This window comes from Nipponia nippon, unplaced genomic scaffold (genome assembly GCF_047370975.1).
Source record: "Nipponia nippon isolate SJK-2023a ecotype South Korea unplaced genomic scaffold, ASM4737097v1 scaffold_6, whole genome shotgun sequence".
In the NCBI taxonomy this organism is placed as follows: domain Eukaryota; kingdom Metazoa; phylum Chordata; class Aves; order Pelecaniformes; family Threskiornithidae; genus Nipponia; species Nipponia nippon.
Window position 1 is genome coordinate 14,016,520 of NW_028262380.1, and position 14,274 is coordinate 14,030,793.

Sequence of the window (14,274 nt, forward strand, 5' to 3'; positions counted from 1 at the left end):
ACGTCCATGGCTTAAAAACAAAAAAACAACCAAACAAAAAACCCGTAGCATGGATCAGTAGTGTCACAGGGCTAATTGTCGTAGGATTACATTCATCTACACTAGCAGATGACAGCAGCTGAAATGCTACAAAAATGAGAGTTGGCAGAGTCCTAAGGTATGGATGAAGCTGCTCTAAGTATAGTACATGACTAGATGCTACATTATATGAATCCCCTCTTTTCTTCGCTGACATTGAGGCATTAGCAAGCACCCATTACACTTTATTCTGGCAAAACTGTAGTCTAGACCTTGTCATATTTGTACAGTCTGCAGTGCCTTTACAGTATGCACCACACTTCTTACTCGGCTGAAGTGGTGGTTACGGAGACTGATACGACAGCATGATGGACCTGCAAGACTTAATACAGAATGTCCTTGTTGCAAACACTCTCAAACTTTCCCTGAAACAGAAACCACATATAAAAGACTCCAAATTCTCTGAAACTCTGGAAATTTGATCACTTCCAGAAGGCCTGTTTCTTTGCTTCCATTACCTTCTTGTCTGCCTGATACAAGGGCTCTACTTATCCTGGCAGGCTGGCTACAACCTTCTTTAGGTCAGTTTCTGTGTCAGACATACAGAGTGGGGGTCCAAGAAGATCTGATGATGGGGAAGGAGGAGTTCTCTCCTGCATGTAAATGATCCTTGACCATACTGCAGGATGCAGAAGTGGCAAGGCATGTGAAGAACTCTGCAGGTAGGTCTGCGGGGTTTCATTATAGGTGAACTGCTTCATGCAGGGACTTTGAGGATTTAGCTTGTGAGATGCTGGTTTTACAGAGCTGGTAAATGTTCTTCCTGGGGAATGTACTCTCTGAAAGGGACAGGGACGTGCGTAAGAAAGTGGGTAAACTGTTGTCCAAGTGTGAGCCTGTGCCGCTTTATGTGTGCTTCTTTGTCCAGATATAAAGCCTTAGTTGTTAGCCACTGGGTATTGACTTTGTTCCAGTGAAATAAATATATTTTAGGATGTTAGGCCCTGTTTTACATTGGTAGGTTTGTTCATCTTGGGCACATATAGCCCCACATTATTATTGTTCATTTGTAGTATATAAATGGAATCATTCATGTATACCCAGTGTGTATTAAGGAAACCAGGCCTCTGTGGAGCCAAATTAGACAGACTGTGTGATTAGATCCGCTTGCTAAGGCATACAATGCTTTTATTAAATGCAGAATGCAACATGCAGGTCTGGGGGACAGATCCTCAGCTGAAGCATATTGACAGTACTCCATTTAAGTCAGAGAAGGTATTTTGATTTACACCGTTCTCTCTATTTGGAGGAGGCAAAATGTGTTAATTAAAAATCTGTCATGAGCAGCTTGTGATATTTGCTTCTAGCCATAGGGTATGTGCAGTTCAACCGCAGTTCCTGCATATATTGCCATCAAAAATGTCTCATTGTGCTACACTGTTATTGTAAGCTTTTGTCAATCAGTGTCTGGTTTATTTTTAGCAGGACTTCATTTAAAAGTAACATTTGTGCTCTAGTCAGTCCAGTGGCATAACTTTTGTGCATTTTGGAAAATGTGAAGATCATTACTAGCAGGTTCTGTTAAGAAGGGTAATTTTTTTTTACATATATAATGTGCTAAGCTATTTCTAGAGAGAGAGAAAAATGTGTTGGTGTAGCTATAAAAACCATCTCTGAGAAAAAATATTTCAAATGGAGCAATACAACATGAAGTAGTTATATCAACTTCTTAATTAAGCAAACTCAAAAAAACGCAAACCCAACCAAAAACCAACCATCCAAAAAAACCCAACACAAAAAATCCACACAGCATCAAGGTTAGATTACCTTAAACTATATTGATTGTATTATCTGCTGAAGTTAATAAATATTTAAAGGTCAAATTATTCTTTATATAAACCAAATGGGATCTAACTTGAAATACATTCCTGTTGGTTTGACTGTAGCTGCTTCTGGAGTAAGAAGCTGCGGAAAGTCATCAGAATCAGGCTTTAAATTAGGATAAATTAATTCAAATTGCACTGTTGGCAGTATTCAAACATGAAGAAAGTTTATAATAGAAATAGCATTTATTCTGATTTCATTTTAAGTTATTTTAAATACAAAGAGAAGCTAGAAAATCCTTGAAGGACAGCAGATTGACACACACTGGGTTCCAAAAATGGGTGCTGCCAATCAGAAAGGGTATGAGAGACAGATTTTATTAATGTAATCCAATAATTTCCCATAGCAGTCTTATCTTTGTATAAAATCGTAAGAAAGAAAAAATAGAAAAGATGTGGTAGTTTGTTGTGTCATCAAAAAGTGTGAAACTTTTTTTTTCTCTGAGTTGCACTGTAGTACTGTACTAAGATGGGGGTGTTTTATTCTAACTTGGGTTAGAATATTCTTGGGTGGAGCTCAGTTTTACAGAGTAAAACAAACCATCACTTCAATTCTAGACCTGAATATAATACATCCATGGAATGCTGAACACATCCAAATTCCAACTAATTCTAAATCATTGGAATACAGCTGTAAATATTTTAACTATGTTTTCTTTCAACTATAGCATTTACTCCTATGACCAGGTTGGATTATTAATTGCTAATAAACGCAGAAATTGCCACTTTATTTGCACGTTTTACTAGAAGAAGGCATAGGACAATCCTTTAGGACAGAACAGGTGTAACTCAAAACTGACCTCTATGTGTCACTGCCATAGAGAAGGGTTCACTGCAAATGCAATGCCTCACTTTTTTTCATGGACACCAAGGAGAAGTCAGAAGCAGTGATGTCTTTTTTCATCCTGAAATGTCAAAATATAAGTATAGCTTGAAATCAAGAAACACCAAACTAATTTCCATCACTAAGTTTCTTCGTTCCTTTTTTTTCTGGCCTGAAGAGACAAGTTCTTACTGCTTAAAGGTCAAACAAAGCTATAGTGGATGCCATTCCTCCATGAGTTCTCCCTGCTATCTTGTAGGTAGGACACTTTTTTCACTGGGAGAGTAGTTTGTTTACAAATCCATAGGGTTGGATGTCACCATATCTATAAGATCATATTGACTCAGCCATTTGGAATACATATTTGGTTTTTTTGGTTGTTGTTTTTTGTTTGTTTTTTTTTTTAAAAAACCTTCATTTAAAAAAATTAATTTGTTAATGACAGTAATTGCCAGTGTGAAGTAGGAACCTGAGATTTGCCACTTGATATACTACAGATGTTCAGGTAAAGCTTAGATAAATCCAGCAGTTGTTCTGCTCACCTTTGCTGTGTAATCTGTTACGGTTGATAGACCATCTATTTTTCAACCAAGGAGAATTATTAAGGTTTAACGTTTGACTGGGAAGGCTCTTGGAGAAGGGAGAGGGGAGGGAGGATGCTACGCTCAGTGTGCCTCATTGATAGGCACGAGGAGGTGTTGTCTTAAATTTGTCCTCTTTGTCACATTGCCTTGTGTCAGAGAGGACAAATTAAAGACATCACCTCCTCTGGCATGTTATCTTGTGCCGGAGAGGCAGGCTTGGTCAAAAACTGACAGCTTTGTCACACAATTTAGAAAGTAGGTAGAAGTATTACTACTTAAGTTACTTACACAATAAAAATTGGGGAAAGTCTCAGATCATTTTACATCCAAATCTCTATAGATACGATCTCTTTTAATGTTTTTATTTTAAATCTGAAGTGTTAAGGTGCTAGCAAAGTTCATTCCCAGCTATTTGCATACAACTATACATGAAGAGGAATACATAGGGCAACCAGTGATTTTTTTTTTTTTTGCAATTACTAATGCTTGCAGTTGAGAAATGTTCTGTGCTTTGCTGTTCAACATATAATAGATTATTGTTGATAATGCATTTTTTATATTAATGAATTGCTCTTAAAGGCATCTGATATCATAGCTATCTAACTGCCATCTATATTCATCAAGCACATCATGACTAGGTTAATCATAGTTGACCTGTGGCATTGATTTGTCATGCATAAGTGAGTGTTGAGTCTTTCAAGGCATCATTGCTGCTATAATGAAAATATCACAATAAACTTCTGTAATTTCCCACAGATGACATGCATGGCAGATGAGAGTTAATTTTACTTATTTCTATATGTTTATCTTACAGTGTTTCCTTATGTATGTTTTCTGTATATTTTTGCTTCAGCTCAAACCATGCCTGCTTCGCTACTTGTCTGAATAAGATGATAGCAGGACTGGTGTAATACGTACAAAATATATCTGAAAAGTCTGCTCTCTTTGTCCTAAACAAGGTGTGATTGAGATTGTGCTCAAGTTAAGAGCAACTGTATGCCTTAAAGTAATATTAGAATCAAGAAAACTCTCATCTGAAGTTTGAATGCTGAAATCCTCTCATCTGAAATCCTGAATACCCTATGTTTCTTAGGAAAGACCAGTGGGAGCTGAGGAAAGGCAAGTCTAAAAAGAAAGTGTTGTGAGGTTTGTTGTAGAAGTGACGATGAAATATATTTTCATATGCACAATTCATACATATATCATGATAATTACTTACATGAACATTTGCTATTTAAATATCAGAATGTAAAATAATCTAAATTTAATGCTAAATAAATATTACATGATGCTTTTTTTTTTCTGATAATAAGTCTAGGCTGTCAAGGAGTCAATTTTAAGATGTTGAATGTGTGTTTTGTCTTCTGAGCTCACATAGACTTAGAATAGCCATTTGTCTAGATATAAGTCTAATGTGGCTTTAATTATTGTTTTTCCCTCATGAAAAGCGATAAGACTGTTCATATTCTTCAGTTAGATATCAATGTATGATGTAGTATTACTATAGCATAAATTAAAAGACTCTCAGTGTTAAAAAAAAAATAAATCAAGTTTAGTAGTAAATATTAAGCCTTATCTTCATGTACATACAGTCATTCAGAATCAGCTTATAACAAAGAGTTATCTTAAGCTAAATGCATTTATAAAATTCACCGATTTACTACTAAGACCAATGTGATTGAATACATGTTAACTTTCATGCTGAGAAATGCATCAATGCAGCTGCTAAAATGTTCATTCTCCTCAGGAAGGCAAATAAAGAAACTACAAATGCATAATAAAGATTAACAAGAACAATTCTCCTACTTCAGTAACTATTAATTGGATTATCATGGTTGAGACTGCAGAACACAGAAAGGAATGAAATTTTCACCTGCCATGTAAAGAAAGACCTTGGTGAGGATCAGAGAGGTACAGTGTATCCAAAATGATCTACTGTTATTATATTCAACTGGCAGAAATTTATATTAAGTTTTCATTCATAAAGTAAAACAAGATGGCAACAAAAATAGCTTAAGCTAATGCTGTCACAGTGTGCTTGCTTGCTTCATTATGACCATTATGCAAAATCACGTTCTAGTAATATGGGACTAAAGGGAACATTTGGATTCCTGAATCCACATCCCTTACAGTAGCAGATCCAATAGCTTGAGTAAATGCATGTGGCACTTACATAGGCAAATTGCATTGTAAACACAGTAGAGTCTTTTAAACAGCTGTTAAAATGCATTAGATTTAAAAAAAAAAATCAAGAAAATAATATATTTATTTTCATTAAGGAATTCTATCCATCAGCTTAGTGATTTGAATAATAGCTAAAGGCAAGTCAGTTTATATTCATCTTTGTTTAAATTTACACACGTAACATAGTTATGCTGTTCACATTATTAAAGATCTTACATACCTGCATCTTAATAGGGTTGAGAAGCTGCTTACAATAATGATATAATGAAACAATATTGATTCTTCCCTGTGTCAGATTGGGAATATTTCCCATGCTAAATTTTGCTGCAGAATGAGATACATTCTTGATCATAAGCTGGCTTCAAAGATTCAAAACATTGTTCATGTCTGATATAGTCCATCCATGGTGCCTATCCTGTGAACGTACATCAACCTGAACCTTTCCAACATTTCAGAGCCGAGGCTCTAAGCAGCTTAGCAAATCCTCCTTTGTCTGCTTTGTGCTAAAATTATCAAATTGTTTTCTTGGATTTGCTGATGAATGTAAATCCAATAAGAGCATGTCACAGGAACTATTAAGGTGATTTCTAAACCCCCTGATTAGTACATTCTTGCGTTTTCACATCTGTAGTAGCATGGCAAAGAGCATATTTTGCAGCCAGATAAATTGATCTTCTTGATGTTGCTGTGAGTAAAACAGTATGTTTGTTCAGATGGGCTCTTTACTTACACACTTACCTAGGAAACAAGAACATCAGTTCTGCAGCTAGACACCTGTGTGAACAATGATGTGGTCATCATTGTCTGGAAGATTAAATTTGTCACAGAAGTTCCTTTCCTGGTAGCTTTTTCCCCATTTGGCAAAGCTCCTTGAGGATTTGAAGCTATCCAAGAGGTTGGTTCAGGACTGTGAATGACTGGCTAATGCTATGAGTGAATTGGAGAGGGCAAAAGGCTTGGATGAAGAAGTCCACTTCATCTACCCTGTATCACTATCCAATAAACAGAAAACACCGAAATTCTCAGAATCTGTGTTTGCTACTAAAAAGGTAGCTGGGAAATCAGGTCAAAAAAACAGAATGTGTGTAAGGAACCATGTAATTGTAGAGCTACACGGTCAATTTCTCATCAGAATTTGAGGTATTGTGAGAGAAAAACTAAAACAAATGAGGAAATATGCACATTTTGGTTGCTTGGTGGAGGAAATTTGGACCTAGCATCTTAGAGTAGTAGGGCACTTCATTACATCTCAATTCAATTTTCTTTCCTTGTAATGCTGAAGTTCCTCCCATGACAAACTCTCAAAATGATGACAAATCATTACTGGGCTGATTTATTGCCTCCAGCAGAAAAATGATAGCTCTGAGACTGCAATCCAGGGCTCACAGAGCTCAGCGGAAGGATTTCCATTTATTTCAGCGCTCCTTTACAATGGGCGCTATATTCATGGAAATGGCACTTAATGTAGATGGATTGCTATTATAACACAAGTTGTGCACACGTACTTCATGTGTACTGTGTGGGAATGCAATTAACTTTTTTTTTTTTTAATAGAGCAATATTTTCGTTTTGGCTAAACCATTCAATGATGTTAAGTAATGGAAGTGCAATACTATTGTTTCCACCATCAGCTTGCATTATTTGTATTTCTTTGTTTCATAATGCAAGCTGAGTTTTCTAAGCCTTTGTTATTGGAATTTCTCTGTTAGTGAAAGTAGAGTAATATTTCCAGGCACACATCCACCATCATGCTTCTTGCATTTCACTTAAACCTTGATTCCTCAGACATCCCAGAGATGTGGCTTGCAACCTTAAGGTTGCAGGATAGCCACAGGAGCCAGACCATGCTAAAAATTACAGAAATTTCCCTTTTGAAATCAGTACCTAGCTAGTTCTCCACTGGCAATGCATTAATATCATTCCATTGGACCTGACCTCTGATTTGAATGGTCTGCAAGGAACCCATTGACTTTAATTCAGTTTTAAAAACTGTATTATCCCTTTTTTTTCCACCTTTGTACAAGGGATTCATGACAATAATGAATTTGCATCTAGGGTTATCTAGCCTTTTTCTGAGTTTGGATGTATTTGGAAAACAAAAATCTCTAGGGAAATTATCCAACTATCAGGAAAACTGAGCTGTAGGTTCAGAGACACCTGAATTGTCCCACATAGGCCAGCTCAGGCAGCATACTACCTATAAAGCAATGTTTCATGTGAACTTAGAGACTCCCCTTCTGGAGGAAGGTCAGGACTGCTGGGAGTAATAATGTTGTGTAGTCCCATCTTGGTGTTTCAGCCCTCTGTTAGTTCAGAAAGGAAGAGTTGACTTGTCTTAATTTCCCTACCAGTACTGGAAGATACACGCTAAAGGCAATTGCCATCCAAGTTTACCAAAGGGAAGTAATTGCTTAAGTGAATAATTGAACTTCAAGAAGTATATCCTGTTTCTAGGAAGATGAACTTCCCATCATGAGGTGAAAGGAAATGAGGGTTGTAGGAAATGAGTGTTGTGAGCATTTAGGAGGAATCTTCTGCACATTAGGAGTCTTCTGCTGAGAATAATGTTTAATCTCCTGCTTTTGGGCAATTTGACAGCCCTTTGTGTTTGGGAGCTCTCCAAGCATTGGATTGAAGAGGAAGGGCAGTATATGATCACTGCAGTCAGTGAATATGCAGTTTATACAATTGGAAATGACTGATGGTAAACTTCCCTTTTACGGGTCTGTTCGTAGAGTAATGTCATACATATTGCCATGTTATGGGTGCTTTAGCAGACTTTCAGTCATATGCCTGTCTTCGCACTATAGACTTCCAAAGGAAATGTATGCTTTAGCTGCCTGAACTTTCTGGATGTTCTCTCCCTTGTTAGCATTTTTAGGCTGTCCATCAGGGTTGTAGCTGTGCCACCTACCTTTGTATATATAATGTATTTGTAACTACTATTAAGAAAAATTTTATAATGAAACTTAAAAGTCTGTTCAAATTGCCGTTAAGTAATAAGCAAGGAATATATTGTGAGTCTTTAGTGTCTTTGTTCTGTAGCTGGCTGGAAATGCAAATGGATTTCACAGCTGAGCCTCATGCCTGACAGAGCTGAGGTTGCTGTTCCAGCCGTAGCTTGGCCGGCAGAGCCATCTGCTGTTAATGCAGACAACAGTAGGGCCCTTTCAGCCCCTCCTGCTTTCTGTCTGCTTGCAAGCACTTACTCAGAAGTGGCAGCAAACTTCATTGCTAGTGGAAGGATGATTTATCAAGTATGTGCCTGCCATACTGAAATGGATGCTTGTCTAATCCTCTTTCCAAAACTTGGGAGAGCTCCATGTGGGTGAAGGTAGTAACAGGGAGTATTTACAAATCTACCCGTCCATCATCATAAAGTTTTGTGAGGTTTTATTTGCTATTGCAATAAAATCAATGACAGATTAGTATTCCTTATTTTGGCAGGTTGGTTTTGAATGCGGTTTGAGCGCATTGAATGCGGTTTGAGCGCTAAGAGCCCATGTCCTTAACATTTGCACTCTTCTCTTTCATGGCTGCAGTATCATTGCACTATTTTTGTCTGACTGTGGCTCTTTGTTTGCCTAAAGTAATTCCTTTGTATGGCCCCATGATTTGACAACACAATGTTAGTCTCATGAATCCTGTCAGTCCCAAAAAGGTGCACTCATGTAACTGAGGGGCAGCTATTAATTGCAGGAACATAGGAATTGCTAGAACCCAGCAGAACACCACTCCACTTTGTCCCTAATCCTCGCTCTGACTGTGACCAATGCTAGGGTGTTTAAAGGAAACATAAGCACTGTTAGATTATCTATCCATGTCTTCTGTCCCTTCCTTTTTGAAAAATGAGAATAAACAAAAGAACGGCCTGTGCCTTTCTTCTCAACCAAGATTTCTCAATGTTTTCATAGCAAGATAGTAGATTTTGTTGCTTTCTCACATAGTCTTTTGTGCAGTTAAAAATGCTCTGGATTTACCCTGCAAGGTTCCTGAGAGCCTTGTCAAGGATAGAGCTGAATGCATCTTTTATAGCACAACTGTTATACCTCTGTATGATATAGTAGGAGTAGCTTGGCTTGCTGATCATCAATTTATGCCCTGAAGCATGCAAGTAGGTAGAATTTCTTGATAATAATAAAATAGTTCTGCGTGATTTGTTGTCACAGTTATGCTTTTGCAAACATAAACAAATCAGAATTCATTGAAAGCATCTAATCAAGCGTTGAAAACCTGAGGATGAGTCCACAGCTTCTTGATTGCTAATTCTTGCAAATAAAAGGAACAGTAGCTAAAGATGTAAATGCTTATACTGCATCTCAAGCAGTCCTGCCTTTGGTCTAATTAGTATGTGTAATTTTTGTGTAATTTCCTTCTCGGTAGTTTAATATAACCTTTGACTGAGAAACATCTCTTGCTACTTCTAGAAGATACCTTTTTTGTTAAAGCTAGGATTATTGCATGTAGTTTACATGTATTTTTTAAAGTCATATTTTGGAAATTGTTATCATTGTATGATCAAGACAATGCTGTAAACGCAGATAGGTACAACGGGGGAGAATAATTATTTTTATGTGTTAAATACTGTGTGCAGATGTAAATCTGTTTTTTCCTGCCAATATATTGAAAGTATATATATTTAAGGCCATCTCTGCAGTTAAAAGGAAAGAAATGAGTTAAATCAGATCTTTCAGGATGTATAAATAGCTGAGCTAGGCTGGTTATCTTCCAGTGCTGACCCTGTGCAATCAGAGGATATTGATGGCAATAGCTACGCCCACTTCATCCTCCTGGATAATCCTCCCTACAGTACTCCAGGGGAAAGCAAGTAAACAACCCCAAGCTTTGATACCTGATGGTAAATTCCAGCCCGCAGTTGTGTTTTAGAACAAATTCTGACCTGTCTAGGTTTGAACTCTTAATTTCTGTAGTAAAGAAGTTGGTTACAAAATCTTACTCATTTGCAGCATAAGTCTTCTGTCACTGTGATTTCCACTCATATAAGGGGAATACTAGCTATTTAAACTCTAGTCACCTGTCTTCAACATATTATCCTTAGGTGGCAAGTCTGGACATGTATACATGTAGATATCTGCCCTACACTATATCCACCCCATATAACTGCCTTACTGACATAAATCTCGTTGTTTTGAGGTTTTTTTTGTAGACTTTCACTGCTAAGAAATTCAATCCTATGCGTATTCCCTTTTAATTGCTAAGTTGTCTTTGTATTTTAGGAAAGTGTATATTTCTTCACCTTAAAACTAACTTTTTGTCTCACAAAATTTAACAATTATGATGGGTTATGGGTGGGAATTGGAAAACAGAAGCCTCAGCCCTTTTTTTTAGAACTGTTCTGAATAGCTGGAGAGAATAGCTGAATAGCCCTAATCTTTTGAAAAGATTAAAAATTCATAAGGGAATAATAACATCTCAATTTGTACTTAATTAACAGAATTCCCAAATCTGAAAAATGCCATCTTGTCCTAATTAACATGTTCTTTTATAAAAGAGCACTTGCTATAAACCCTGAGGTGAGAAAGCCATTAGATGTTTGAGGACTTTTTTATTTTCCTTTTTTTCTGGAGGAGAGTTCTCAGCAGATATTGAAAAAAACATCTCACATAATAAATCTTGAAGGTGAAAATGGTATTTTAAAATATTGCTTCTCTCCACTAATCTTACCATGGTCAAATTTTATCACAGAGCATAGCAGGACCCCCAAAGAATTGAAGTCTGTCACTCAGCTCTGGGATGTGGTTGTAAGTAGGAATCAGCATAACTAAAATGAGTGGGAGAGAAACAAGAGTGTAACCTGATGGGCCAGAGATCTCAGAGGTGATTACATCTGCCTGCTTCTCATCCCATGGCTTTTTACAGTGATTGTAATATTCCTGGTACACACAGTATATGAAGATGATTGCTTGAGAGATAGACTTGCCTTCAGCAGGAAGCAGATGAAGTATAAATCAATTCAAATGCAACAGAGGAAAAGTGAAATTAATACAGCTGTGCTCGGGGCATTTGTTACTGTCAGCAAAGCTGCATGCACTAGTGTAACATGAGGCTAATCTGGTTTGTGCTTTTATATTATCTGGGGAAATCTCTGAGCAATGCAGCATGATACAGTGGAGGTTTTGATTGACTTATTCTGACTACATAATATTCAAAACAGTCATTTAAACAAAATCTTTTCTTGTAAAACAGCAGCACCAATAACAAAGCTATTGCTTGTGACCTGTCTGCAATATTTGTGTGGAGACTCGTATGCCCTAATGGAAGGTGAACTGCAGGGTGGATGTACCTCATCTTTGGGGTAGCTCCTGGTTAGATTTGAAATGTTCAAGCTGAACTCCGTAGTTCTCAAAACCAATACAAAATGGTCATTGGATCAGCTGCTGCCTTGCTGCGACTGTCCTGAGCTACCATGAGTGTGGGGCATTCCCTGCTATTTGAGGTCTTTGAATTGAATGCAGCTAATCAACTGTTGACGTCAGTTGGTCACACAGGTTTATAAATAATGATTGGATGTTGTTTTGAAAGAGATACTCTTGTTCAAAATTTGGGAGTAATAAAATAATTTTGGAGTGGTGCAGCAGCTGCTACATTAATTTTATTGGCCTATGTATAGAAAGTAGACTAGATGATAATTTCTCTTTTGAAGTTCAGGAACTGTTAATAACCGTAACTATTGTAGGCCAGGCAAAGATCAGGTAGTTAATCCTGAAAAACGCTGATAGTATAAAGTTGCTCCTTGATTCCCAGTGGCTGCTAGTAGGAGATTCCAGGTTTTTGCCGAAAAAAAAATATTTATGAACCTATTTTATCTGTAACAAGTACAATATACTAAAAGTGTAATAGAATGAATATTCTTAATGTAGAAGCCCAGAAAAATAAGAAAAAAAAAAAAGGGAAAAGAAAAGAAACATAACTTATAGAAAGGAAACAAGAGGACAGAAATAAAATAGGATATGTAGACCCAACAACAGTCATATTTTTGGAGAACCTTTGTGGAACTGAACAAGGAAAATCCGTAAAATTATAGAGAGCTACGCTGAAGGAGACATTCCCTCTGACTCTGGTGGGAGGTGGCTCTGGTAACAGGCTGGAGCTGAATCTCTGGATGGTGTCTTGGTGATGATCTGAAAATCTGTGTGCTCTGTTTTTCTGCTATAGTGTGACTATGCCAGAAGCATAGTTATGTTTTATAGGAAATAAAAATAGAGAGTTAAAATGAAATATAATAGTATAATCTGCTGACTGTCTAGGTAAGTAGAAAAACTTCTGGCAGTTGCAGAGAAAGAAGCGGTATACTTCTAAGAATTTTGGTGCTAATTGGAATGTGTTAATTGTGTGTATATGTTAAAATTATGATTAATGAGTGGTGATGATTAGGCTTCCTGGTAGTGAACATGATGTTCTAAATGTGCAGCTTGTTTAAAATGCCATGGTTTCATGGAAACGTGGAGCAACCCTGCCATGAACATGCCTAATATAACTGTAAAGAAAGTGTTACATTAGTAATGGCCATTTGTTCCCTTATTTTTTAAACTCTTTCTTATCTTTTTCATTCATATACTTTTCAAATTAGATATAATAATTTCTACTTTGCTTTTTTCTGTTCCAGCGAATTCGAGAACTAGAAGATAAAATAGAACTTCAAAAGAGGCAACTCAAAGAAATTGAGGAAAAGGTAAATAAATGCCTGGGCAATGCCAATGGATTTTTTTTTTTCTGTACTAATTTATTTTTCTTTGCTGCATTGATGTTAATAGTACTTAACATAGTATCATTACATCTATTTTAAAACAAGAAAGATAAAATTTGAGTTCAAGTCATTGATGCATGAAATGAAGCACCGTCCCTAATCTGCTCAAAATTATTTGCTGTCTGGGTTTTCTATCAAGTACAGAAAGGAATCAAGGGGTCTGGAAAGACACTAGACTAGGAAGGAGAGGATTTGCTGTGGTTTAGATCAAGAAACGTCATAAAGATTTGTTTCTGACAGAAGCGGTTAGCTCAGCCCTGTTCTTCAGATAACACTGCTTTGCAAAACTTGCAAATATTGAAAATTTAAAAAAAAGTTAATAAGGTGCATGTGGCAAACAGTGCAAAAAAAATATTTCTTGCTTTAAAATAGAAACAAGTTCCAAATTAGTATCCTGAATCCAAATTTTCTCATCTTCTGAAGAAGCTCTGACTGAGGCTTAAGACAGCAAATGTATTTGGGTCACTGTGGTCCCAAGCAAGAGATGGCACCAGGTTCCTGGACTGTGGGCTCAAGTGTTTCCCAGGTCTGTGGAGTTTAGGCTGTTCTGCAGGGCATAGGCTGACAATGGAGCTTCCTCTAAGCTCTAGCAAAGTGTTTTAGTTACATGGCTTTTGTTAAACCAGTGCCTAGATCCCAAGATAAAGTCACATCATCTCACATTCATTTTCTCCAGTACATATGCGTGCAAACCTGCTGCTGGGCTGAATTGAGAAGTTAGGGGACTTTTCAGTTATTGTTTTTTTTTTCTTTGGGGATCAGAACAGGATAAAAAAACAAAAGGAAAGCATTTGGAGGACTCTGAATGGGATTTGGAAGAGGTCAGTAGAGTTTGCAGAACTGAGAGAGGCTTTGAGGAGCAGTGCACTGGATGTAGGAAGTTTCTTCCTTACCCTTCATTAATCTCACTGTCCCTTTGGCTGCTCTCAGGATGTGGCAGTCCCCCTCTGTCACCCTCTGGGGACATTGCACTTCTAGCAGCTACTCCAATTCCCTCAGCAGCTTCCTTGGACC

The 14,274-nt window shown here is 37.1% G+C and overlaps 1 protein-coding gene across 10 annotated transcripts in view; it reads left to right on the top strand.

Annotated features, from left to right (window-relative positions):
- The window catches only part of JAKMIP1 (janus kinase and microtubule interacting protein 1), a 170,422-nt gene that overhangs the window by 151,839 nt on the left and 4,309 nt on the right, over window positions 1-14,274 (top strand). For 8 of the 10 annotated variants that reach the window (XM_087737413.1, XM_087737414.1, XM_087737417.1 and 5 more), the window contains one exon: window positions 13,120-13,185. In XM_087737413.1, coding sequence (XP_087593539.1) covers window positions 13,120-13,185 — 66 coding nt within the window. Of the gene's footprint in view, window positions 1-578; window positions 615-4,267; window positions 4,289-13,119; window positions 13,186-14,274 lie in introns of those variants that run through there. The other 2 variants (XM_087737421.1, XM_087737420.1) reach the window with 2 other exon arrangements.